Consider the following 27,286-nt stretch of genomic DNA (forward strand, 5'->3'; position numbering starts at 1 on the left):
CTTATTTGTGTAATACTAGTTGAATTCAAGACAATTGGTGTAGGTGCTGCAAGGAAAATATTACTCTAAGAGCACAGAACCATAGTGCTCATTTTATATCAGATTATGCTAAAATAAAAAACGCTCCCTAAATATGTAAGAGATTTCTTCCCATTTGGAAGATTATGTGGAAATCCATCCAATATACACAAAAAAATTAATTAACGCCTTTAAACCAACTTTGTTGTAAGGGATGAGGTAAGTGGAAGTGATCTGTAATCACTAATCCAAAACAGTGTGAATTTCATGAAAGAGAAACCATGAATTAGGGACAAAACAGTCAAGTTTCCATATTAGTATTAGAGAATGCACAGTAATTATGTGGTTTACTTATAATGTAGTTCAGGGGTCAGCAACCTCTGGCACGCGGCTCGCCAGGGTAAGCACCCTGGCAGGCCAGGCTAGTTTATCTATCTGCTGTGTCAGCAGGTTTGGCGGACCGCGTCTCCCACTGGTTGCAGTTTGCCGTCCCAGGCCAATGAGGGCAGCAGGAAGTGGTGTGGGCCGAGGGATGTGCTGGCCGCGGCTTCCCACCGCCCCCATTGGCCTGGGACGGCGAACTGCAGCCAGTGGAAGCCGCGATCAGCCGAACCTGCCAACGCGGCAGATAAACAAACTGGCCCGGCCCGCCAGGGTGCTTACCCTGGCGAGCCGCGTGCCAGAGGTTGCTGACTCCTGATGTAGTTTGATTCTACAATTGCTAAAGTTCATCCTGAATGGCTTGAAATACTCTGATGCTTCTTTTCTGACTAAGCAAGTAAGTTAGTGTATACATTACATTACCTGTTGCGAAAGTACAATTAAGAGAGAAAAAGATTCAAATCTCAAAGAGTTCTAAAAATAGAAGACAGAACAGAATAAGAAAAAACTGTTGTTACCTCATCCTTTCTGCCAATGGAGATTTCATAAGTATGTAGCAGCTCTCTGAGGTTCTCCATCTGATTGTTCAGCTGTCTCACATTTGCAGCATGTTTCTCTTTCTCTTGTCTCATTTCCAGCTTGTGATGTTCAATAAAAGTCATCTTCCATTTTCTGAGTTCAGTCAGAACATTTGTCTGAAAAGGGTAGCACTAATGAAACTTGGAAAATTATCCTCTCCAAGTCTTTTAATACTAGGATGTATGGCAGCTAATCAGACATCAAAATTTACACTGAACCTTGAATTTACAACTTTGTTCAGTTACCAGACACACTGAGACATTTAATTATGATAACTTAAATACATTAATTATTAGACTAAAAGCATGTAAAAGAGGAGGAGGAGAATCAAACCATGATCAATCTACTAAGAATATTTCATTTTGGTGCCACAACCAGTGACACTTGGAAAAGTACCTGTGCCATTTTAATCTAGCCAGCGGAGCCAACAAGGGAGAGGAGAGGGGCAAAGCCTGGGGGTTGGGTAACTGAGCACTACTAAGAGGAAGCCACTCCTACAGGGTATCCAGCTCCACTCTGAGCCAAACTCAAAGGAGTCCAGCAGAGCCCACTGATGTTACAAATTCCACTGAAAAAGGAGCTGCTCCTAACAAATCCAAAATGAATTTTCAGATGTTCAAAGTATGACCCATTCTACTGTGACTGGAGTCTCATTCTGGTGTCAAGTGGGTGGAGCTTGCCTGCAGGTGGGAGCTGGAAGAATACAACTATTGCTTCACCAATTCCCATCTGATCTGTTTTTGATAGGCAGTTTTGATCCTGCCTGTGCACACCCACAGAGCTTGAAATTCAAGGAGCTTTCTGGGACCACAGATACAGACACACTTATAGCTGCCACTCCATGAACAGAACTGATTCTTGGAGTATTTATTGTTCACTAGTCAAAGGCAAGTAGATTATTAGTCCATCTCTGTGCCAGTCCAGTAGGTTTTCAACTGTTTCCCAATGTGGTTAGATTATATGGAGCAGATTACTATTGTGGCATTGGTAGAAGTACAGGAGAAAATATAAGGAGATTACATTTAGCACAAATTTAATACCTTAAGACTTCCACTCCAGAGATCAAGTATGCTTTCTATCTGGGTCACTTTTTCATCTGAAACACTTAACTCAGTCACTATAGTCTCTTCAATCTCTCTTGGACCAGATGAGGACCCTTGTGAAGAAGTCTCTCCCGAACGAACAGGGCAAAGTCCTTCCATGTCTGCCTGCGAAGGTCCCTTTACCGGTGTTAAAACTAAAAATAAAACAAAAAGATTAAAAGTTGATTCTTTGAAAGGTTTAGCTATTGTATATTCAGCAGGCAAGTCAGAAGTTGGGTATACATAAGGCCTATGTCGCCAGAAGTCTTCCTTCTCTATGCACGTAAACCCTATTCAGAAGTATGCCTCTAAGGGTATTTCCACACTGCATCTGGGAGCATGCATCCCAGCCTAGGCAGATAGACATACTAACTCTGCTCAGACCAGCGCCGAAAATAGCAGCGTACAGGGGGCAGCAAAAGTGGTAGCTTTGGTCAAACCCCCCACTCCCCTGAGTACACACTCTTGCTCGGTCATCCTAAGTATGTGCTTAGGCACCAAGCTACCCCCTTGTTACACTGCTACTTTTAGCATGCTACGTCCAGTTGAGCTGGGAAGCACACTCCCAGCTTCAGTGCAGACATATCCTAAGGGATGCACATCTGTAAAACAGCAATTGGCTGATAAGTTTTACTCTCAAAAGAATGAACTATGCTTCCCAAGTCAAACTACTGTTCCCTTTAAAACCAGAAACTTTCAAGGTCATTTGTGCCAAAACATAGCACAAATGGTTTATGGACCAAGTGAATTTTCTAGTGTTGTGAAACTAGCTTTATAAGGAAGCAGAAAGCGTCCCTCTACTTGAAAGACTTCTTTCAGGAAATCATGTCAAGTGGAGTCCATTTAAATGTTACCCCCTCACCATTTTCTGAATTGTTTCCCCAGGTTTCATAATACAGCAGAACCCTGTTTATGTAATCCAATTAGGACCGGGGCCAGATTGGATAATATACAATCGAGATAAACCAGAGAATGGCAAAGTGTAATGCTGCAGTGCCATCTAGCACCATAGGACAAACACCACCACCGCTGCCCACCCTGCCTTCTGGACCTGTGTGCACTGGTTTTCCGTTTAGAGCCAGATAATGGAGGGTCAGATAAATGGGGTTCTACTGTATCTACATTAGGCTGTAAGCACCTCAGGGTGGGGAGCATTGTATGTTTGCAATGTACAGTGTACTTGTATTTATACATTCAGGTATGTATATGGCCCTCCTCACCCACCAGTATCAACATAAACAGCACTTCATAAATAAATGAAACATTACACTGGATTCTCTGTGCCTCAGTTCCCCAGCTGTAAATGGAAGAAGTAATGCTACCTTTCCAATACCCTTTGACTTGATCGCCTATTATGATTTTAACTCTTTGAGGCAGGCAGTATCTTACTATGTGTTTGTACCGTGCCTTAACACAATAGGTCCTAACTGAGAGTTGGGGCTACAGATGCTACTGCAATACAGATAAATACATGCCAAGAAACTATTGGAGACAGACTGAAGATGAAATAGGACTGGACTTTACTTAATTCAGGAAAGGCAAATATGCTTATACACAAAGAACAACTAAAATATGCAACAGATCCCCCAAGTTGACAATATGAAGATGAACAATATTTTTAAGAGCAATTAGAAAGCATATCCATTGGAAAATTTCTGCTGTTAGTATTATATTTAGAATTGTGATGCAGGAGATCCCCACACTAGCCCTGCAAGAACAGAATAGGGCCAGGTGGGCCCAATCAGCTAATTGACTGCTAAGAGGGGAGCTTTAGATTGGAGGTAGTTAGAAAGACTCACCTGTGCAGGAACAGGAAAGGCCTATAAAGACAGGTAGCAGGCTACAGACTGGGCTGCTAAGGAAATCAGGCAGCAGTCACTCCCTGGGGAGGGGAGGAAGGAAGAGATGGGGAACCAGAATGTAGGAATCAGTCCAGGGAAGGAGCAGTGAGGGCAGACAAAGGAAGCCTAGAACCACTGAGCTGAGGGTCCCTGGTTGGAACCCAGAGAAGAAGGCAGGCCTGGGTTTCCCTACTGCACATTGCATAGCATAGACCTGAGGCAGTGAATGGGCAAACTGCCTAGGACTGCCGATGGACTGTACCCTAGAAGGGGGAACGTGGCGGGACCTAGCTGGAGGGCTAAGTCACAAAGGAGACACTGAGGATCCTGGAACAAAAGAGGAGCTGCAGACCAAAGGATGTCTACCTCTAGTGCTAATCCCCAGAGTGACCAAGGGGAGGCGTCAGTGTAGCAACAGTGGAGCACCCCCTGACAAGAACAAATTCTAAATTTTTAAAAAGGTATTAAAAAGCAGCCCTGGATAGAATGTCTCTTTTCTTGTACACAGGGAAAGGAGAAGTCTCAGACATTTGTGTTTTATTTTAGTATTCAACCTTTCTGAGAATGTGTGTGTGTGTGTGTAGATAAAATTGCAAGATAATGTCGATTTTTGAAACTTAACATATTAAGGATGTCATGTAATTTAAAAGTTGAGATGTTATAATTATGATCTGGCTGGGGAATATCATTTGGATTCAAAATATTTAGTGTACTGGAAGAGTTTTTGCTAACTCTGAAAGGACCTATAGAAAGTCAGCATGGACAAGTAAAAGGTAACATACACTGAACAGAAATATTTCATGGGGAGGAGAACACACAGTGACTATTATCAATGCAATGATCCATTTAAGTTGCAACTGCAGTGTGTGTGCGTGGAGGGAAATGCAAATAAGACAGCCAGGCTCTATTAAGGGAATAGAAAAAAGAATTACATCAGAACCTCAGACTTACGAACAGCAGAGTTATAAACTAACCAGTCAACCATATATCTCATTTGGAACCAGAAGTATGCAATCAGGCAGCAACAGAGACAGAAAAAAAAAAAAAACCAACCCCAAAACAAGTACAGTACTATTAAATGTAAACTACTAAAAAAAGGAAGGGAAAGCAACATTTTAATTCTGCACAGTAAAGTTTCAAAGCTTTATTAAGTAAGTGTTCAGTTGTAAACTTCTGAAGAACAACTATAACGTTTTGTTCAGAGTCATGAACATTTCAGAATTACAAACAACTTCCATTCCCAAGGTGTTTGTGTGACAAAGTGGGAATGTTCTTGATGTGTTCTTTGAATGCTGAGTGGGGAGTGTTGACCTGGGAAGGTTGCAGGGGAGTTTTGAGGGGACTGTCTGCATTGGGGAAGAGAGGATACCTGAGCATGTAACATGAGAACCCAGGAGGGGAGTTGGAGGCCAGGTAACACCTCTGCTGGGGAAACTGAACAAAGGACACAAAAGCTCGGGGAGACAGCTGGAGGGAGTTTCAGTTTGGAGCTGACTGGGAAATGGAGAGGAGCACCCCGACAGGGCTTGGGCTTCCCAAGGGGGCTGTGGCCTCCCTGGGGCCCCCAGATGAACCTAACTAAAGGGGATCCTGTTGTCTGTACCGGCAAGACCTGTTTTGGACTGTGTTCCTGTCGTCTAAATAAACCTTCTGTTTTACTGGCTGGCTGAGAGTCACGGTGAATCGCAGGAACGGAGCCACCTGCACACTTACCCCTCAAACAAGGCTGTGTTCTGTACAATATGTAAGAGCTGCTATTCCAACTGCCCTCAAGTTCAAAATCTAGTGGGGAAAAAAATCCTCCAAAAATTAGGGGAAGTTGGGTATAAGAATACCGAGAACTCCAGCCATTTAATATTATATACAGCATAGGTGTACACTTCCCCCCTTTGCAGGCAGTTAAAAAAAGTTAGTAAAATTCTCAAGACAGGATTTTATGTCATAACACAGCAATAGATAAAGACCAAATGGGAGCAGAGCAGTGCAAGAATTTTTGCTGAAGATTCCCCTTGCTATTTGCTCACCTTTAGTCTTCTGAAAAGCCACTGGAGCTCAGAATGATAAGCTCTCTAGGGTAAACCAGGCACAGACATTTTCAGAACTGGGTTAAGATGACACTGGAGTAAAACCCTCTGACTGGGCTACACACCACTAGCATTCCTAGCACTGGTAGTTTCGCTGGTGCTAAATCAACAATGGGAGAACATCTGAAAATACCTAACATATAGACAAAGGCTACGAACAAGTAGGATAATTTCCAAAAGAGTTTGGCCCTATTCAAGGTATTGAAATATGTCTTAAGTCTCTTAGCTTATGATAAAGAAAAACTCAGAGAACTAAAAAATAGTAGCAGCTTAGGTACAAGTGATCATAACTTGATCATATTTATAATATGCAAGCAGAATAAAGCCCAGACCAGTAATATACGGTATATATACACACTTGTTGTTAATATAGCCAATTTCACAAAGCTGAAAACAATTATGAGCCAAATCCTCTGAAGAATTTAAATCTGAAAAAATGTGAGTAAGCGGGAATCACCTAACACTCTATTAGATTCATGCCCCCTCACCCTTGCTCCCCCCTCCCCCAAAAAATCACAAACCACAATCAAGGGAGAAGGCTGTTCTCATTTAAAAAAAATAACCTGGTTCAGAGGGGAAGTGAAGGCAGTTGTAAAATAAATATATATAAAAATATATGAAAAAAAGAGGAAGTTGATAGTGATGAATATAAATCAGAAGTTAGGATTGTAGAAAATTGAAAAAGGAAGCCTAGCAGACAAAGACAAAAGAAGTTTTTGAAATACATTAGCAACAAAAAGAACCCCAAGAATGATATTGGTCCATTACTATATGGAAATGGTAGAATCATAAATAATAATAGTGCAGAAAAGTCAGAAGGGTTTAATAAATATTTGTCCTACATTTTTGGGGGGAAAAGCAGATCATCATCATCACCATATGGTGAGAATATATCCTCTTCCTATTCCACTAGTATATCTGCAGGATGGTAAACAGATGCTAGTAGAGTTAGACATTTTAAAATCAGTTGGTTTGTATAACTTGCATTCAAGAGTTTTTAGAGAGCTGGCTGAGGAGCTCAGACTGTTAATTTGATTTTCAGTAAGCCTTGGAGCACTGGGGAAGTTCCAGAAGACTGGAAGAAAGCTAATGTTGTGCGAATTTTTTTAAAAGGTTAAAAGGATGACCCAGGTAATTATAGGTCTGTCAGTCCAACACTGATTCTGGACAAGATAATGGAGCAGCTGATACCAGACTCGATTAATACAGAACTAAAGGAGGGTAATGTAATTAATGCAAAGATCTGTTTTTGGTCCTACTCTATTTAACATTTTTATCAAATGATGTGGAGGAAAACAAAAATCACTGATAAAGTTTACAGATGACATAAAAATTGGGGGAGTGGTAAATAATGAACAGGACAGGTCAGTGACTCAGAGCAATCTGGAATACCTGGTAAACTGAACGCAAGCAAACAATATGTTTTATAACATGGTGAAATGTAAATCTGTACATCTAGGAACAAGGAATGTAGGCTATACTTACAGGATGGAGGACTCTATTTTGGGAAGTAGTGACCCTGAAAAGAATTTGGGGTGATGGAGGATAAAGCACCTGAACACGAGCACTCACTGTGATGCTGTGGCCAGAAGGGCTGATGCGATCCTTGGATGTATAAACAGGGGATTTTCGAGTAGGAATAAGGTTATTTTTACCTCTATATTTGGCACTGGTGTGACTGCTGCTGGAATATTGTTTCTAGTTCCAGTGTCAAAAATTCAAGAAGGATGTTGAAAAACTGGAGAGGATTCAGGAAGACCCATGAGAATGATTAAAGAATTAGAAAACATGCCTTACAGTGATAAGCTAAATAGATTGAGCTCCTTGAGTCTAACAAAGAGATGGTTAAGGAGTGACTTGATTAGCCTATAAGTACCGCCCTGGGGAACAAATATTTAATAATGAGTTCTTCATGCTAGCTGAGAAATTTATAACACAATCAATGGCTAGAAGTTGAACCTACACAAATTCAGACAGGAAATAAGGCACACATTTTTGATAGTGTGAGTAATTAACTTGGAACAATTTACCAAGGGTCACGGTGGATTCTCCATCACTGAATTTTTAAATCAAAATTGGATGTTTTTCTAAGAGAGACGTTTTAGAAATTGTTTTAGGAAAGTTCTATGGCCTGTGTTATATGGGGTCAGACTACATGATCCTAATGGTTCCTTCTGGCCTTGGAATCTATATAGTCTTGCTTCTCCACATAAACTGCATGGGAATAGAAAGATTGTCAGGTTAATAAATCAGAAGGCTTTCCAGGGGAAAGATATAATGTCAGCTTATGTTGTGGGTTGTTTTTTGTTTTTAAAAAGATCTATGAAAGGAGGATCAACAAGCACCAAAAATAAGTGAAATGTATCAGTTGAAATAACCACAAACTTTAGAGATGGTATAAGAAATAGCCCCCAGCAGACTCTAATAGTGGAAAGTTGAGTCTAGTAAGAGTTATGCTTAAGTCTGCTGAGGCAGAGGAATTCCATATCCAAGTGTAAAGATAAATCATTCCCTTAAGGAATCATTTAACTGTACAATGTACAGAAATTGAAGATCCTTTAATTGGGTGGGGGTGATGGGTGAACTGCTACTCAACAAATGAGCCTAAATCATTGCAACAGACAAACAATATATCTTCAGAGGTATTAAATGATCCAGGATAAATTGAATGGAGCATAACTGAGAGGCTACATTTTGCCTATAGGTCACCTAGAAAAATATTTCCATTTTAAGTTCAGAACAAATTACTATCAAATCATGAACTCAAAAGTTTTTTAAATTACACAAAAAAATGTTAGTTCACTACCAATGAGGACTGAAGAGAAGTAAAGGTGAATCCTTTTTCTCTAAAGAACCTAAAGTTTCTTTAGTTGCTCAGGTTCTATGTTTAGACAGCAAGAATACCCACTCAAACTAAAGCAGGGCTTCTAATTCAATTCTACACTGTTAACCACTCAGATACAGAGTTGATGAGCACAGTAAAAAAAACAACTTTAAATAGTCAGGTTATAAATTGTGACATGAGAAACACAGAATCCTGAGTGCTGACCATGGGTGTAAGATTATTTTTAATCTATGAACATTTTTAGAAGGATAGCTTGCAGGGAGAAAACATCTCTCAGTTTCTTATTTGGTTATTAAGCTTGTCCTTCACAAGGTTTTGGCTGTTTTATACTAGAAATACCAGTGTAACCAGTCTGTTTTGCCTGACTGGAAATAAATGCGTATTTGTGGTGTATACAGTAGCTTTAAAGATTCTCAGTATTCTCTTCAGACAGACAGCCTGTTGAGCTTCCTATAATATACTCTGCAAAAAAGTAGGAGCAATCAAATAAACTGCTGCTGTCTATGGGCTCTGATTCTGTTACCTTTACTTATACCAAGTATTATCATACTCCATAAATCATCCTGTTAAGTGCAAGGTACTGAACTTGAAGAGGATGTTAGCATCGCGCACAACATTTGTTCAATTCTGAAGAAAATAATACGATGAACCAGAAAACTATATCTGTCATAAACAGATAGTTACGGGTTAATGTCTCTTTTACCTGTAAAGGGTTAAGAAGCTCAGTAAACCTGGCTGACACCTGACTAGAGGACCAATCGGGGGACAAGATAGTTTCAAATCTTGGTGGAGGGAAGTCTGTTTGTGCTGTTTTTTTGTTCATTGTTCGCTCTTAGGGCTAAGAGGGACCAGACGTGCACCCTAGGTATCCCCAATCTTTCTGAGACAGTCTCATGTTCAAAATATTACGTACCAGCTAGAAAAGGCGGATTAGGCTTATGTTTGTTTTCTTAACTCGTGAATGTGTATTTTGCTGGAAGTATTTTTACCTCTGTTTGCTGTAACTTGAATTTCAGGCTAAGTGTGGGGGGGGGGCGGAAGTCCCTCTAGTCTATATGAGCTGTAAACATTTTCCATCCTAATTTTACAAGAGATAATTTTTACTTTTTTCTCTTTAATTAAAAGCTCTCTTTAAGAATCTGATTGATTTTTTTCCTTCTTTAAGACCCAAGGAGATTGGGTCTGAACTCACCAGGGATTGGTGGGGGGAAAGGAGTGGGGGGAAGGTTAATTCCTCTCTGTTTAAAGATCCAAGGAGTTTGGATCAGTGTAGTCTCTCAGGGTAACCCAGGGAGGGGAAAGTCTGGGAGGGGGAAAGGAGGGGGAATGGTTTATTTCTCCTTGTTTTAAGACCCAAGGGGTTTGGGTCTTGGGTTCCCCAGGGAAGGTTCTGGGGGAACGGAAAGTGTGCCAAACACTATATTTTGGCTGGTGGCGGCGCTATCAGATCTAAGCTAGGAATTAAGCTTAGAAGGGTACATGCAGGTCCTCACTTTTAGGACGCTAAAGTTCAAATGAGAAAAAATACCTTGACAGTATCTATGGAGACTGATTTCAATGTAGCTGGAATTGAAATCTCCAGTCAACACCAGCAGTATTTTTGGACTGGGATTTGCGAGGTAATATTATTCCAAACTGGTACAAAAAATTGTGACTTTTCCCATTTACCTTCACAGGCTCAGCAACTTGGGGGTTTCCAGCAACTTGTTCTAGAACTGTCCTAGAATTCTAGAGTTTTACAATTGTGTTTGAATCCTATTGACTCACATCATCATGTTAATACCACCTAGCTCACTCTTAGTGCTTTTTATCTATAGATATCAAAATGCTTTCCAATGGGGATGAGTCTCATTACCCCCATTTTACAGAAGGAGAAACAAAGATACATAAAACTAACCAATTGTAATTAATGTTTCCTCCACAAACTGCATTCTTTGTGCTGGGAGATTTGAAGCCCAGAGAAAAATTCTTTTGAATTCAAATAATTTGTATCATAGTGGATTCTATTCCCAAATGCATCTGCTTCACTTTAGAAGGAGTTGGAGGACAACGTGGAACTCTATGACTAAGGATACAAATTGGTCACAGAGGTCATATATTCTGTGACTTTAACAGATCTGTGACTTCTTTGGCTCCAGTTGTCAGCACTGGGCATGTTACTGCTTATTACACAGCACTGACACACTTCCCATACAGGACACACAGGCTACGTCTACACTACTGCAGTAAGTCAACCTATCCTACACAACTCCAGCTACATGGATAATGTAGCTGGAGTTAACATATCTTAGGTGGAATTACCAAGGGGGGTCAACTGAAGAGCGATCTGCTGACAATTTGGCGGGTCTTTAGTAGACCAGCTAAATGGACCATGGGTGGATCGCTCAGAGCGTTGATCCCAGCTGTAGTGTATATGTAGCCACAAACATTCTCATCACCTCTTCTCATCCCAGAGAGGTCACTTCATGCTCACGCACATAAGCTTCATAAGCACAGAACTACAGAGACTGCATTTGAACCTATCCATGACAGCATTAATTCTTCTCAAAGATGAGTTTTCAAATTCCTTGTGTGTCTGCATTTCAGTATCACTTCCCACTCTTGTGCTCTTATCGGGGTAAAAACCTGCCTTCTACCCCTTCCCACAGAGGTTCTTATGTTCAGAGAATCCACTGTGGTTGTGCTGCACTGGGGAGAAGTTTTGGACATGATGCACTAATGGCTCAGCTCAGAAGATGACTCAGCTCCTCTTATAAATGAACAAGCATTTCTTCAAGTGGCATGTGTGTGTTTGGAAGGGAGCAGGAGAGTAGCAGCAAGGGTGTTGCTGGCCAGAATGGATGAATATGGCTTTCACTACACAGATTAAGTGGCCAAACCTCTGTGGAAGGAGAAGTACAAGGGACACAGCTGCTACTGCTGCCCTGAAAACATTGACTTATTGCCTGAAACATCCAAAGAACTGTTAAATTGTTACTACTTGAAAATTAAAAAAAAGCCATTTTAAAAATTAAATTAATTAGTCAAACATTGTGTACACCCAGCAGATTCCTATTGATAAAAAATGTATCTTAATAAATGCTCTCCATGTTGGAGCATCTTTTCACATAAAGCAAAGCTTTGTGTCTTGTCTAATCTTATGATGCTTATCATTCTTCCTCAAACTGCTCTTACAAAAGCTCTCTAACATGAAAAGCTACATTCTTAGGAAAAGTTAGTACAGTATGTTCTTAATAAGATGAAAGGGAAAATTATCCAAGGTACTTTGAAGTAATACATAGCACTGGTTTCTTAGGTTTAAAGTTGTCAGTTCAAAGACATCAGTGGAAGGGTATTAACAAGTGGCAATACTTGGTCATTGGCATCAGAGAAAATCATATATTCTCATGGATGTAAGTGAAAAGGAGACTCTTATTTTGGTGTCATTTGCTAGTATCTTCATTTCTTAAGAGAAGAACATATAATCTCATAGTACGTGTGATGCTGCAGTCTATATCATTTTATAAAAATGATAATGAGTGAATATAATGTAACGAATATGCTTCATGCAAAAGGTTTCTTGTAAGGTATTATTACAAAGCTTATTGTCTGAGTGTGGTCATCTATTTGTATAAAGGTATCACTCTTGTATCTGAAACTAGAAATATGAAATATAACTCTGAGGGCCTATTGTAATTATGCAAACTGTGGGCCATTAATGGTAGTTTGAAATCTTAATGGCTCTCATCAACCAGACAATTGACTGGATGGCTCTGTTTGCAGGCAAGCCTTCCTGTGAGTCAGGCTGGCAGGAATGAAGGCTTGGGGTCTTACAACGACGTGTGATCATGTCACATGAACTGGAATCCATCTTTAACCTGGTGCTTTTCCAGTAAGGGGGGGTGGAAACCCAGAGGGACAAAGGATTCCCACCTTATGCAAAAAAGATATATAAATGAGTGGAACAGAACAGAGAAATGGACATCATGAAGAATCCCCTAGCTACTACCTGAGCTGGAACAAGAGCTGTACCAGGGGAAAAAATTGTGCCCAGGCCTGGAAGGTGTCCAGTTTGAGGAAAAAACTTACTGATGCATCTCTGAGGGTGAGATTATCTGTATTCAGTTTGATTAGACATAGATTTGCGCATTTTATTTTATTTTGCTTGCTGACTTACTTCGTTCTGTCTGTTACTACTTGGAACCACTTAAATCCTACTTTCTGTATTTAACAAAACCACTTTTTACTTATTAATTAACTCAGAGTATGTATTAATATCTGCGGGAGCAAACAACTGTGCATATCTCTCTATCAGTGTTATAGAGGGCGAACAATTTATGAATTTATCCTGTATAAGCTTTATACAGGGTAAAACAGATATATTTAGGTTTAGATCCCATTGGGAGTTGGGCATCTGAGTGTTAAAGACAGGAACACTTCTGTTAGCTGCTTTCAGGTAAAGCTCCAGCTTTGGGGCAAGTAATTCAGACCCTGGGTCTTTGTTGGAGCAGATGGGAGCATCTGGCTCAGCAAGACAGGGTGCTGGGGTCCTGAGCTGGCAGGGAAGGTAAGGGTAGAAGTAGTCTGGCACATCAGGTGGCAGCTCCCAAGAAGGTTTCTGTGATCCAACCTGTCACAGTATGTATTTGAAAAAAAATTGAAAATACTTGTACTTAATGCGGACCACATCTTAATAGAGTGTGCTTTGTGGACCACCTCCCCTCCCACTCCATATTGCAAAATAGCCCTACAGAAACTATGGCAATCACCTACAGGAAAACGAAAACTATTTATGCATTTTTAGTTCTTTGTTGTGATTTAGCAACTAGAAATTAAGAAAACCACCAGCACCATGTAACCAGTCAGTTTTCCACAAACCACCAGGAGTGCTCCACAGACAGTGGTTTTGGGATCCCCTGTTAGTAGAACTCCCTCCTTAGCTTATTTTCCAACTATTACACAAGGTAGATTTAAGCTAAAGTAAGATATAAAGCTGACAGTTTCTTTAAAAATGTCAAAATTCCCTACAAAACTTAAGATTAAACAAACAATGCTACAACTACATCACAACACTTATGTTTTGAACTCCAGAATAGCAGATATTTAGAACGCTTTAATCACAGAGTTTTTTTCTTAAAGTAACCAAGTTTGCATATTATATCAGCTAGTGCAGTTCAAATTATGCACCAGATACTATCATCAGTATCACCAGGTACTCAGATAATAGTATCTATTTATGTTATGAAAATTCTCTTTATGCTCAAACATATAAACACATTTCCCCCCACACCACCACCACCGCTCCCCACACACTACCTGGAGTCTTAGGGTGATTGATGACTTCATCCATTAAACTCGAAAATCTGTCATGTGCTGTCAGTTCTGCAGCAGGCTCAGATTGCCTCAGGACACACGGTTCAAACTTTGGAGTCACTACGGCATAACGAAGCAGCTCTTCATATTCATCCTGTCACAACAGGATGATAAATAATTATACAGCTACTGTCATCGTTCTTAAACACAAACACAGGAAGAAAAGAATGAAAATGGATATGTTAGCTTTTAAATGAGAGTTTTGTATCACATGGCAGAATAATAATTTTACTTATGTTTTCTTGGCTCAGCTGCTTCCCTTCAATTTAATAGGGAGAGTTAATGATTTAGCTCCCTTTTATTTCCTATTTTAGAAAGCCCATACTATATTCTAGTTAATCTATTATAACGACTACACGTTCTAAATAATTCTTTGCTAGCTGAACTAAAATTACAGATCTTATAGGAAGCACTCTAAATTCCTTTAAAAAACAGCATAAGAGTTGGACAAATTTTTCTTCAAAATCACTTGCGGTAAGTTATCAGATGGCCTACTACTGCTTTTGCGCATCATTCTTATTGTATATGAAGAAATATAGTTTTATTCCTATCACAGAGATGCCAATGAGGAGTTATCATAAACAGATAGCTAAGGGTTAATGTCTCTTACACCTGGAAAGAAGTACCTGAAACACCTGACCAGAGGACCAATCAGGAAACCAGACTTTTTCAGATCTGGGTGGAGGGAAGTTTGTGTGCGAGTCCTTCGTTCTTGGGTCTTCTGCCTGAACTCTCTCGACTATGAGAAGTGATTTTTTTCTGTCTCCTGCCTTTCTAATCTTCTGTTTCCCAGTTGTAAGTACAAAAGATCAGATAGTGATTTATATGTTTTTTTTGTATTTACATGTCTATAGTTGCTGGAGTGCTTTGAATTGTATTCTTTTTGAATAAGGCTGTTTATTCATATTTCTTTTAAGCAAATAACCCTGTATTTGTCACCTTAATACAGAGAGACCATTTTTATGTATTTTTCTCTCTTTTTATATAAAGCTTTCTTTTTAAGACCTGTTGGAGTTTTTCTTTAGTGGGAAACTCTAGGGAATTGAGTCTGTACTCACCAGGGAATTGGTGGGAGGAAGAAGTCAGGGGGAAATCTGTGTGTGTTAGATTTACTAGCCTGACTTTGCATTCCCTCTGGGTGAAGGGGAAAGAGATTAGCTCTCAGTACTTCTGTTTTCCAAGGCTGGAAATAGAGAGGGTGGAATCCCTCTGTTTAGATTCACGGAGCTTGCTTCTGTGTCTCTCTCCAGGAACACCTGGAGGGGGGAAGGGAAAAGGTTTATTTCCCTTTGTTGTGAGACTCAAGGGATTTGGGTCTTGGGGTCCCCAGAGAAGGTTTTTGGGGGGGACCAGAGTGCCCCAAAACACTCTAATTTTTTGGGTGGTGGCAGCTTTACCAGGTCCAAGCTAGTAACTAAGCTTGGAGGTTTTCATGCTAACCCCCATATTTTGGACGCTAAGGTCCAAATCTGGGACTAGGTTATGATAGGAGTAAATCAGGTTTCAATGTTCGTACAATGAATATATTTGGGAGAAATTACAAATATGAGATTTGCTTGTTTAATGTCTTCCTGTCTAAATTTGATTTGATTATTCTCACTTACTTTAAAATATTTAACTTTTGTTGCATGTTACATTTATACCTTATTAGAATAACAAAGGCCAATCTAGCTTTTCACAACCATCACAACCTCCAGAACTTGGATTGTATAATTTTCAATGTGCGTTATTGTAGCATACTGGAAATGGATTGTATCCCTTGACATAGTATGCAAGCACCTCTAATGAAACTGCGTTCAGAAATCCGCTATGTATTATAGCAACCCTGCGACACCACTATAGTTGAGGTTGCATCACAACTCCTATTTAAAGGTTGAGCTTTTTAAGTCCTCTAACAATGAAATGCTAAATTGGATTCCCTTGAAATTTGCTGTGACCAGAGTACAGTGAGATGTCAAGGAAATGAAAGCCCAACCAACAGCTCAAAGCTGTTAGTGAACTAACATAATCACTATTTACTCGTATTATTCCTTCTATTTTCAAGGCACTACACAATACAAATGATAAATCAAGTTTCATAGCAACCCTGCATGATAAGTTGGGCAAGGATTAATTATTTGACCAAGGTTAATGCATCTGCTCAAAATCAGACAGCAAGAAGGTAGCAAGACACACATATGCAACATAGATGTTTTCATTTCGAGTCACTTGGTTTGGCCACACTCTCCTTCTCATTGTAATGCTGCTTAATATGTACATCCCAACCACTCAAAATATTCATACCAAACCGAAGGGAAAAGTAGAGTATGTAGACAGTCCTCTGAAGTTCTCATTTCTCTCAGTAAGACCCCATTAATTACTTGCAAGAACACATATGACGGTATATCCAAACTGATTCAACATGTAGTATCACAGAAGTATTGCTCATGTGTCTAAAACAGTCACCAAATTTATGGCATGGAACTTTGCCATAGAAAGTTACAGGGCAATGCTGACAGAAAGGAAGTTTGTATTTTTTAATTGAAACAAGCAAAGAGCAATCCATGAGATTTAATGTGGACTATGAACATTTTAAGTGATTAACCAAAAGGCAATGCCTCTATCCTATTAAAAAAAATCAAAACAAAAAAAATCCAACCCTGTCACTGAAGTGCAGAGGTGGCCAACAAATGTGAAGTATAAAAAAATCCCAAATGGTTTAATGTTCACGTAGATACAAAACGTTATCCCTTCCTTCCCCCACATGCTCTAAATATCACTCCAAAGCTATTTCAGTGCTGTATATCAACTACAAAATCCCACTGGAGCATAAAATTGGCTTCTAGAGGTAAAGTGCTAGAAACTGGAGGTCAGACAGGTTGGGATTATTTAGCCTAGTTTTGCAATATTAATATATCTTAGAACACAATAGCCCCATTATTCTATGAGATGGGGAAAACGTATAACAGAAACTCAGCAATAGCTAAATATTAAATGACTTTTTTTTTCAGCTTTTACCAAAAAGGTTAGTGTGATCGGATGACAAATGTAGTGAACATCAGTGTAAATGGGTAGGATCTAAGGCTAAAATAGGGAAAGAACAAGTTAATAATTACTTAAACAAGCTAGATGTTTTCAAGTCAGCAAGGCCTGATGGAATACATCCTAGAATACTTAAGAAACTGGCTGAAGAGATCTGAGCCATTAGCAATTATCTTTGAGAACTCGTGGAGGATGGAAGAGATACCAGAGAACTGAAAAAGGGCAAATATAGTACCTATCTATTAAAAAAAGGGGCATATAAACAACCCAGGGAATTATCAACCCATCATCTTAACTTTGGTACCCAGAAAGAAATTTGAGCAAATAATCAACTTGTAAGCACCTAGACAAAAGGTGATAAGTGACAATCAACATGATTCATCAAAAATCAAGTCAAACCAATCTAATAGCCTTATTTGACAGGGTAAGAAGCTGTGTGGATGGAGGGAAGCAGTAGATGTGATATATCTCAACTTTAGTGAGGCTTTGATACTGTTTCACATGATCTTCTCATAAGCAAACTAGGGATATATAGCCTAGATGAACCTACTATAAGGTGGGTGCATAACTGGATGGAAAACCAAACTCAAAATAGTTATCAGTGCTTCACTGTCAAGCTGGAAGGGCATATTCAAGCAGGGCCCTGCAGTGATCTGTCCAGGGCCTGGTTCTATTAAATATCTGCATGTAGAGAGTACACTTATAAAGTCTGCAGAAAAAAACAAGCTGGGAGGGAGTGCAATCACTTTGGAGGACAGGATTAGAATTCAAAATGATCTTTACAAATTGGCGAAGTGGTCTGAAATAAATAAGATGAAATTCAATACAGATAAATGCAAAGTACTACACTCAGGAAGGAATAATCAATTGCATAAATACAAAATGGGAAATGACTGCCTAGGAAGGAGTACTATAGAAAAGGATCTGGAGATTATAGTGTGTCACAAACTAAATATGAGTCAACAATGTAATATTGTTGCAAAAAAAAAAAAAAAAAAAAAGCAAACATCATTCTGGGATGTATTAGGAGGAGTGTTGTAAGTAAGACAAAAATTAATTCTTCCATTCTACTCAGCACTGATAAGGCCTCAACTGGACTAGTGTGTCTAGTTCTGGGCACTACACTTCAGGAAAGATTTGGACAAATTGTAGAAAATCCAGAAGAGAGCAACAAAAATGATTATAGGTCTAGAAAACATGACCTACAAGGAAAGCTGGAAAAAAATAGGTTTGTGTAATCTGGAGAAGAGAAGACTGAGGAGGTACATGGTAACAGTCTTCAAGTATGTAAAAAGCCGTTATAAAGAGAAGAGTGATAAACTGTTCTCCTTATCCATTGAGGACAGAACAATAAGTAGTGGCTTTAAACTGCAGCAAGGGATATTTAGGTTAGATATTAGGAGAATCTTCCTGTCAGGGTACTTAATCACTGGAACAAATTACTTAAAGAGACTGTGGATCTCCATCAGTGGAGATTTTTAAGAGCAGGTTAGACAAGCACCTGTCAGGGATGGGCTAGATAATACTTAGTTCTGCCTCAATGCAGAGGACTGAACTAGATGATCTATCCAGATTGCTTCCAGTCCTGTTTCTAGGATTCTATGATTTCAAGATTAAAAAAATAATCAGACTAATAGTTCTAAGAAAAGCAGCATCCGTCTACAGACGTTAAGTATCTCTGTAAATCTGACCCATAGTGACTATGTCACACTAGACTAGACTTTGAACCAACCACATGGATGATTATTATCTGCATGCTGACCTCAGGACCTGCCTGATATTCAGTAACAATTTAATACAGACATAGTCCTGTCTATTTTCAGAACTTGCTATATGGCAATGCCTTTGTCTTATCCTCTGACTTAAGTGTTGGAAATATGGATAAACTGTCCTTGCTGATAGGCTTTCTGATGGTGGATTCAACACGAGGCATAGCCATATATATACACACACTATACTTGAGGAAGAAGCACATGCCTTGCAAAGATAAATCACTTCTAAATCTATAGTTCAAACGGACAAATGTATAGATGCCTGACAGGTAGAAACCAAATCAGCTCAACCTGAGAAAAGGGCTTCAACATTGCACACTTGTTCCACTGAGTGACTGAAAGCTAGGATGCCTCTCTACCAACTGGCAAAACTTTCTTTTGTTGCCAAAATTAGCCTATTTTGGCTACATTCTTATAAGAAGAAATATCTGTCCAAACTCCATAAAACAATTGTGGTTTACAGTGGCTTTAAGAAGCAAGAGCTTCATTAAGGACCAAGCTTATATTATAGTGCAATTTCTGATCAGGGAAGGGAGGTGCCACTAGGTTGCATTTACTAATGTTTAAAACTTAAGCAGCACCTTTCAACTTTAAAGTGCTTTACAAATATTTTCAACAGCACACTGTATCAACTGTAAAGCCAGGGGAGCTCTCTAACTGACCTGTTTTAAGGTTTCAGAACAATACAGACTCGGCCAAGCAGGAATTTAAGTCTACAAATATTTGAAAACGTTAACGCTAGAGATGGAGCAATACATAGATATATAACTAGAAATAACGGGATTACATTAAGAAAAAAAAAATATTTTCATTATCAGGCTCAACTCCCCTGTACTGAGATGTAGCTGACTGTAGAATAGATTCTTAAGGGATGTGATAGAAGATCCATTGTTTGGGACAATTAAAGACAAGTTCGGATATATGGTTTCTGGAACTTAAGGTTTCTGACAGAACACTTGTATGGTAAAATCTGTGTGTGAACAAACTGAAGGAAAGGTTAGAGGGGATGAAACCATGTACCAACTACAATAGACATAAAACAGTTCTGGTTTTGGGTGGGTACTGAAATCTCCTAAAAGCCAGTTATTTTCAACTTCCTTTTCTGTTCTGAGAGGGTGGACATGCTTCCTCCCAGATACCACATCAATGAGCAGTCACAACAAAAGACAGGGGAGGAAGTATAGCAACACCTGAATGGGCTGACATCTTTAGACCACAGACCTCTGGAGTGAAATCCTGACCCAACAGACATTAACGGCAGTTCTGTTAAGACTTCAGTGTGCCACAGTTTCACCCCTGGTTAGCAGTGATGCATCCTCATGCTATCCTGTCCCACAGAAGGTCCAGCAGGAAAGAGAGGGATTGTAATTTATTTTGTGGTTGAAGGTACATGTTTTGAATATATCTCTATACTAAATAAAGGAGAAAGTTGAATCTTTGTTAGTATTGGACTCATGTTATACTTGCTGAAAAGATCGAAAGATTAAGAATACAAAAAAAACCAACCCATTCAAAACATACAAGTTCTTTAATGAAACTAATTCTTGTGAATGAAAAAGACTGGAGATACTGCAAATCCAGGTGAGAGCTCAAAACCACTCTCTTCTAAGCTTTCCAAATAATGTTGATCCATCATCAACCATGGGTATAACCTATGATGATTTGAGATTTTTTGCACAGCTTATTAGTTTTCTGAGATTTTTAACTCTCTTTATATCTTTAACAAGCTGCAAACTACATTTTGAATGTAGCAGCTTCTCTGTGCACGTTTGCCTCCGTGCTGGCCTACAATTCAAAAAGTAGGTGGCAAAGGGCTAACAAAATAGGACTACTGACTCAAGTACTTGACCACTCAAATGTAATTGCTATACCAAAAGACAGGCTCTCAACCTGGAGAACTAGTTTGTCAATAGAGAAATCCTCCTAGCAACAAGATCAACAGTTAGCACTGGCCAGGTGGTCACATGACAGAGGGGCTAGAAGGTTATAAAAAGACAGGAGCTGATCCTGTAACTCTTCAGTCATTTTTCACCACCAAAAGATTTGCATGTAGGAGCCTAGTAAGGTATGGCGAACCCTGTCTTCCTGAACACAGATGGACCCCAAAGACTCCCAAGGGAAGAATGAGCTAGTGAGCAGCATTGTGTTTAGGATGTTAGTAGTTTTCTAAATGATATGTGCTCTTGTGCATTATTTGTTAACCAGAGTGCAATGGTGTTAGAATATTGAGCAAAGTGTCTGTTACATGCCACACCTGCCATTTGGTCTGTTGAAGAAGGAAACTGGAAGTCTCAATGATTTGGGCGGAGTTCTGGGAGAGGGTATACTTCAGTTACTAGGGTATCGTATGGGTCAGTGCTGGTCTTTGGGGCCTCAGGCAAGTAGGCAGCAGGGCTCCATTTCCATGAAGAAGTAACAGAAAGTGCACAGGAAGTGTGTCAGAGAGGCTAACGGAGGAAATAGTGTTCCAGTTGCCTCAGACCTAGGAAAGCATATAGCTGAAATAATAAGAACTACCATCCAAAAGACATGCCAGAGGCAAGGCTAGTCACGAGCTGAGCTATGTGGGCAGAGAGGCTTCACTGGGGGAAGAATGCAAATACAGAAGACTGGCTATTTTGGGGGGCATGGGAGCTGGACAAACAGATAAATATCAAAGAAGGATAAGGCAGCAGAAAGGGAAGGACAGCCAGATAAGTACTTGCGGCACGACACTGGGAAAAAAAAGGAAAGAGAGAACTTTCTGGGTAGAGTGCTGGCTGGAAAAAGAGGCTTGGAATACTGAGCAAAGAAACTGCCTTCTGTTTGCTTCCTATTGTGTTCAAGGAAACGGGACTATGTACATTGTTTGTAAATAAACAGGATTGCACCAAAGAAACTACTAGCATCGTTTTTTCCTCCTAACGGAAACAACATTCAAGATCTTGAATATTGGTTAGCCACTAGAGTCAAAAGGCAGAATGATGCTTTCTATTCTTAATAGCAGTTTTATTATTTTAATTTGGTAATTCACACCTGGAAGAACAGCTGCAAGAAAGCAGCATTTTTCTACTTTTGGGATTAATGTTTTGTCTCTTAAGCTTAAGTAGACACATGCTCCATATATTAAATTTTTTTTGTGTAGTTACATCAAGTTTGAATCTTTACTAAGCACAAATTAGCAGTGTGGTTATTTGCTTATTAAAAACTCAAATTTTGCTTGTATTCTCTCTGTTGCTTCCTTCCATTAACATTTTTATTTCTCTATTGTATGCCTAAAATAAATAAAAATTAAAAAAGATGAAAAGTTATCCACAGCATTTCTTCACAGTTACATTTTGTCAAATAAAATGCCATAAAAGAGGTTCAAATGCAGTTGCTTCTGTCCTACCTGAAGATCTGAAGAGACAGAACTGCCTCGATCTGAGTCTTTTGGCAAAACTGGACTTGAGCTTTTCTCCTCATCTGATGACATTCTGCACAAGGACAATTCTATAAAATAGCAGAAGCTGGACTTCATTTTCTAGTTACAACAAATGATTGTGGCCCTTCCCTAAACAAAGGTGTTCGGTAGGATAGTCCCTATGTAGGGACCTGGGACGTGGAGGAGTCAAAGGACTTGAGCCCTAACAGGAAGAAAGGTGATGACGTCCCTGCTGAAAGGCAGTAGATTTTGTGGGGCACAGAAGAAAACGGATTAATTTTAGGGTATGCAGAAGAGAATGGGTGAATAAATAAATGATTATTGAGTCAAGTATGAATTTGTGAGCTAGGACAACTGATTAGAGAGTGTATGACAGGGTGGTGTGGTTATCTGGTGTGCAGGTGAGAAACAGGTAGCTGTGTCTGAGCAAAAGAGAACAGGAAAGATTTGTCTAGAGTACATTCATGCAAACTGTTTTATAGGCAGGGGAAAGGGTTGTGTATAAAAACACCTACACTGACGACAGGAGAAACTGGCTGTCTATACAAGTGAAATAAAGTACGAAAAGAAAACTGAAAAAATATTTTCTAGTTTTTAAATAGATATTTTCTGATAGAAGAATAATTTTTAATTTGCCACTATTCCTTTACTTTCTGCTAATTTAATGATAGTTAAAAGGTGGTTAAATTCTATCTGTGTATCCATTGCTGTTTTCAAAATGACGAGCAATAGGTAAAAGCAGCAAAGAGTCTTGCATCCGACGAAGTGGGTATTCACCCACGAAAGCTCATGCTCCAATACATCTGTTAGTCTATGAGGTGCCACAGGACTCTTTGCTGCTTTTACAGATCCAGACTAACACGGCTACCCCTCTGATACTTAAGCAATAGGTAGTGTCTTATTCCCCTAGTTATGTGTAGTAATGTGGATGGAAGTTATGTTTGCACTTTAAAGAGTGGGGAAACACCATTACTCAGGCTAATTGATCATCTAGTATCCCTTAAACAGTTGTGTGGTTTATTCGGGTTTTTTTGTGTGTGTGACGCAGGGGAACAAAAAACAAAAGAGGCTCTTCTTGCACTACATAAACTTTTTGCCCTTAGTATAGTTGTTTTTTACTTTCAATACTTGCAGAATTTAAGTAACTTTACTAATTTTCTGGTGTGTGGAAGAAAACTTTGTAGGCAGAAATCATGTATGCAAAGATTTCACCAGACTGAACTTTTACACCCTTGCACTCACATAGAGCTCCACTAAATTCAGTGATGTGCAGGCATGCTGTCAGGGCCCAAACTCATATTTGTGAAGGATAGCACACGCAGACATCAGAACAAGTTAGCTACAGTAGCCTCCAAGATCAGTACAGTCATGTAAAAAGATAAAGAAAAGCTTTAAGCTACTTTCCCCAGTATGATTTTGAATTTGTTTTAACTCATTTAAAATCTGTTAGAGAGACTGGAAGCCCTAGGATGCTTAATCCCTTGCTGAAATTCACACTTTTGGTTTCCAAGTGCTCAGGGTGACTCTTGTAGATATTTCAAAAACAGGAGATGCAGCATTCCTGCCTTTGAATTATCCATGACTAGGGGAATGGAAAGCTACTCTCAGAACAGAGAAATTGACATTTTAAGAACATTTCAAAGGCTGTGATTGTTTCTGGTCCAAACTCAAAGAGACAGGACTGCTTAGTCTCCAATTAATGCTAGTGCCCAATGTGCTATAAGCGATATAATAACTGTTATAGAATATCAGGGTTGGAAGGAGATCATCTAGTCCAACCCACTGCTCAAAGCAGGACAAATCCCCATTTTTAAAACCCCCCTAGATCCCTAAATGGCCCCCTCAAGGACTGAACTCACAACCTTGGGTTCAGAAGACCAATGCTCAAACCACTGAGCTATCCCTCCCCCTACACAGAGTGAAATTTAAAGTATTTGCTAAAACACTTCATATTTCTTCACTGTGCATTTTGTTGTATAACTAAAACAATTTCAAGATTTGTCGGTTTCAGGTTCGGGTCATTTATTTGAAAGAAAAAATCCAGTATGTCTTAAATTTTGGAATTCTCTTGGTTTATATCCAGAAGAATAGATTTCACAAAAGAAACCCACACTAAAACAAAACAGAAACACTGGCTTACTGCATTGAGATCACTATTTTCAGAAATTAAGGTCCAATTAGGGCAGGGAGTAACATATTTGTTTTGATTCCAGTGGGCAAAGCACTTGACTTTAAGTGAGGATCTGATGTTTACTTTTCTTTGGTTAAGCATAGTATGTTACAAATAACCTGGTATTGACACAACTCTTAGCTGGGGCATCTTTCTGTAGGTTAGAAAAGAAAATCTGTCCCCTCTCTATATAAGCCAGGGTTCACTTCATCTTCCCCCCACCCCCTTTACTCACCTGAGTTTGCAAACACAGGTGATATCCATACTATTAAGTTTTGTATTTGGATTTTCCAAGTAATGGTCACTCTAGAGCTTCCACCATTAGTACCATCAGCAGAGTTGCTCCAATGGTGGGTGAACAACTGCTACAAAGGGCACTAGTGAGAGCAAGGCCAGACTGAACAATAATACTGCTGAGATGTTCAGACTGGGAGGAGCAGCAACTGAGAAAACAGGCTGCTGACTCCCACAGGGCAAGGAATTATTATTGTATTGAAATATGGGGTGGAAGGTCACATCTTCTGTGAGGGCTGTGGATAACTTCACAAGTAGTCATGTTAAGGGCACTGCTAATAATTGAAAGTGCTAACCACAAAGCTAACTGGATAAGGTCATAGATAATAATGTTAGGGATTTGACATAATTGAAGGAGTGACAGTGTGGAATCCAGGGTGAGACTCATCTATGCACAGGTATGCAGGGGGGTCAGGATTTCAGTGAAAATCTCGAGTCACAAATGGACATAGAAGTTCAGATAAAATTACAAACATGCTAATGGTATTCATGTATAACCACACATGGGGCTGGGTGGGTTCAGTGGGGGCTGTGAATAATGGGTGGGTGGGGAAGTTCAGCAAGGACTGTAGATATTGGAGCAGGGGGGTCACAAAGGTTATGAGGCAGGATGGTTAGTGGGGGCTGCAATTATGGGGGATGGAAGGGGATCAGTAGGAGCTATGGGTTAGTGGGGGCTAGTTTGCGGGGGGAAGGCAGAGGGGCAGTGGCAGCTGTAGTTATGGGGCAGGGAGACACAGGGCCAGAGGCTATGGGTCGAGGAGGCAGAGGAGCAGTTGGGGCCGTGTCTATGGGGGAGCGGCGAGGCACAAGGGGCCGTGGCTAGGGGGCGGGAGAGGCCGTGTCTATGGGACGGGCTGGGCATCAGGGGCCACGGCTGGGACGGGAATAGCTGGGGGCGCTGCAGGCTCACAGAACTATGGAGACTCCCCACTGTCTGATGTGCACCCTCCCTTTCTCCCCCAGGGAGGCTGGCAGGGACTCGGTCTCCCCTGCAGGACCCCCGCGAGCTCCCCATACCTGCGTAGCCCCCCACCTCCGGGCTCAGCCTCCTCTCTGCGGCCCCGGCTCACTCCGGAGCTTGACAGTTTCAAACTGCCGTCGGTAAAAGCCAAAGCCTCTCGGATTGGTTCTGAGTACTTTTGTAAAGCATCCTATCATTGGATAGCCGTTTCGTAGCGCAGCCAATCACTATGTGCGCAATTGACGCGGGCGGGGCTCACTGGTAACTGCCTCCCCAATCGGCGAGCAGCCGCTGGTGCTGCCAGGGTGCCTGAGGTCTGGGAGTGGAGCGCTGTGCCCTTCTCTGATCGGCCTCGTGTGCCCCATGGGTAGGATTGCTTCCGCCCGCTGATTGGCCAGCGGTGCTGCCCGGGCCGGGAAGGCGGGTAGTGAACAGGCAGTTGGCGTGAGGGTGTCACGTGAGCAGGGCCGGTTTTCTGTTGCCGCCAGTGGGCTCGGGCACGTATTGTGCGTGGCTGACGCCAGGGCCCGGCCTAACGGCCACGGCTGCCTGGGACACTCCTGTCAATTGCGGAAATCCGTGCTAAAGCCACCGGGCACGTCAGAGGGCTGCCTGCACTAGTGCTCTGGCCTGATCCTAGGGTTAAACCCAGGGTTGCGAGCTCAGTCCTTGAGGGGGCCACTTGGGGGCCTGGGGTAAAATCAGTATTTGGTCCTGCTAGCAAAGGCAGGGGGCTGGACTCAATGACCTTTCAAGGTCCCTTCCAGTCCTAGGAGATTGGTATATCTCCAATTAAAAAAAAAAAATCCACCAACACACATACAGGTCACCCCAATGTCCACTGGTTGTTTTAAACCCTCAGAAAAGACAGCTGGGGTAGAGAGAATGGTTCCCCTCTGGTTCTTACTGTCAGTGTCGCTCAGCATGTTGGGCAAAAGCTACATCTTCGGCATTTGGAGCAAAATCACTCCATTACATGCGACCGTTGGGTGGCCAATAGCAATAAGTCCTGGGCTATAATTAATAGAAAGTCAAACTTCGATTTTAAGGCTGTACTTGCGTATAGTAAGGAATATAGAAAATCCCTTTGCACATTAGTCTCTTTGTTGATCCTGATACCATTTAAATCATGCTTTTTGTAGAACAGGTGGTGGGGTGTAAAATGGCTTCACACTAAATTATAGCCTCCAGTTATGCTGGTGACAGCTACACCATCTGGTGTACAGCAGACACATATCCAACAGTCTAGCTCTGATAACTTATGAAATAGACATGACATTTAGCCTGACACTAGCCTGATGATAGAAGAAACATAGCATCTAAACATATAAACTCAGAGCAAATATACACAAAAAAAATACTATATTGATAAAAATCTAAAATAGAATACGTCTTAAAAGCATCTAGAAGTAATAGAAAGGTTTTAACACCCACTAAAATACACTTAATCAAAATAAAAGCAGCCAAACCACCACAAAAC

General features: G+C 40.4%; 1 protein-coding gene across 5 annotated transcripts in view; it reads right to left on the reverse strand.

Moving 5' to 3' along the window:
• Window positions 1-27,286, reverse strand: part of POC5 (POC5 centriolar protein) — a 66,676-nt gene that overhangs the window by 17,665 nt on the left and 21,725 nt on the right. For 2 of the 5 annotated variants that reach the window (XM_030566402.1, XM_030566405.1), the window contains exons 2-4: window positions 14,126-14,276; window positions 2,019-2,215; window positions 918-1,094 (exon numbers count right to left, since the gene is read on the reverse strand). In XM_030566402.1, coding sequence (XP_030422262.1) covers window positions 918-1,094; window positions 2,019-2,215; window positions 14,126-14,276 — 525 coding nt within the window. Of the gene's footprint in view, window positions 1-917; window positions 1,095-2,018; window positions 2,216-14,125; window positions 14,277-22,345; window positions 22,447-25,862; window positions 25,950-27,286 lie in introns of those variants that run through there. The other 3 variants (XM_030566404.1, XM_030566403.1, XM_030566407.1) reach the window with 3 other exon arrangements.

This window comes from Gopherus evgoodei, chromosome 6 (assembly GCF_007399415.2).
Source record: "Gopherus evgoodei ecotype Sinaloan lineage chromosome 6, rGopEvg1_v1.p, whole genome shotgun sequence".
Taxonomy (NCBI): domain Eukaryota; kingdom Metazoa; phylum Chordata; order Testudines; family Testudinidae; genus Gopherus; species Gopherus evgoodei.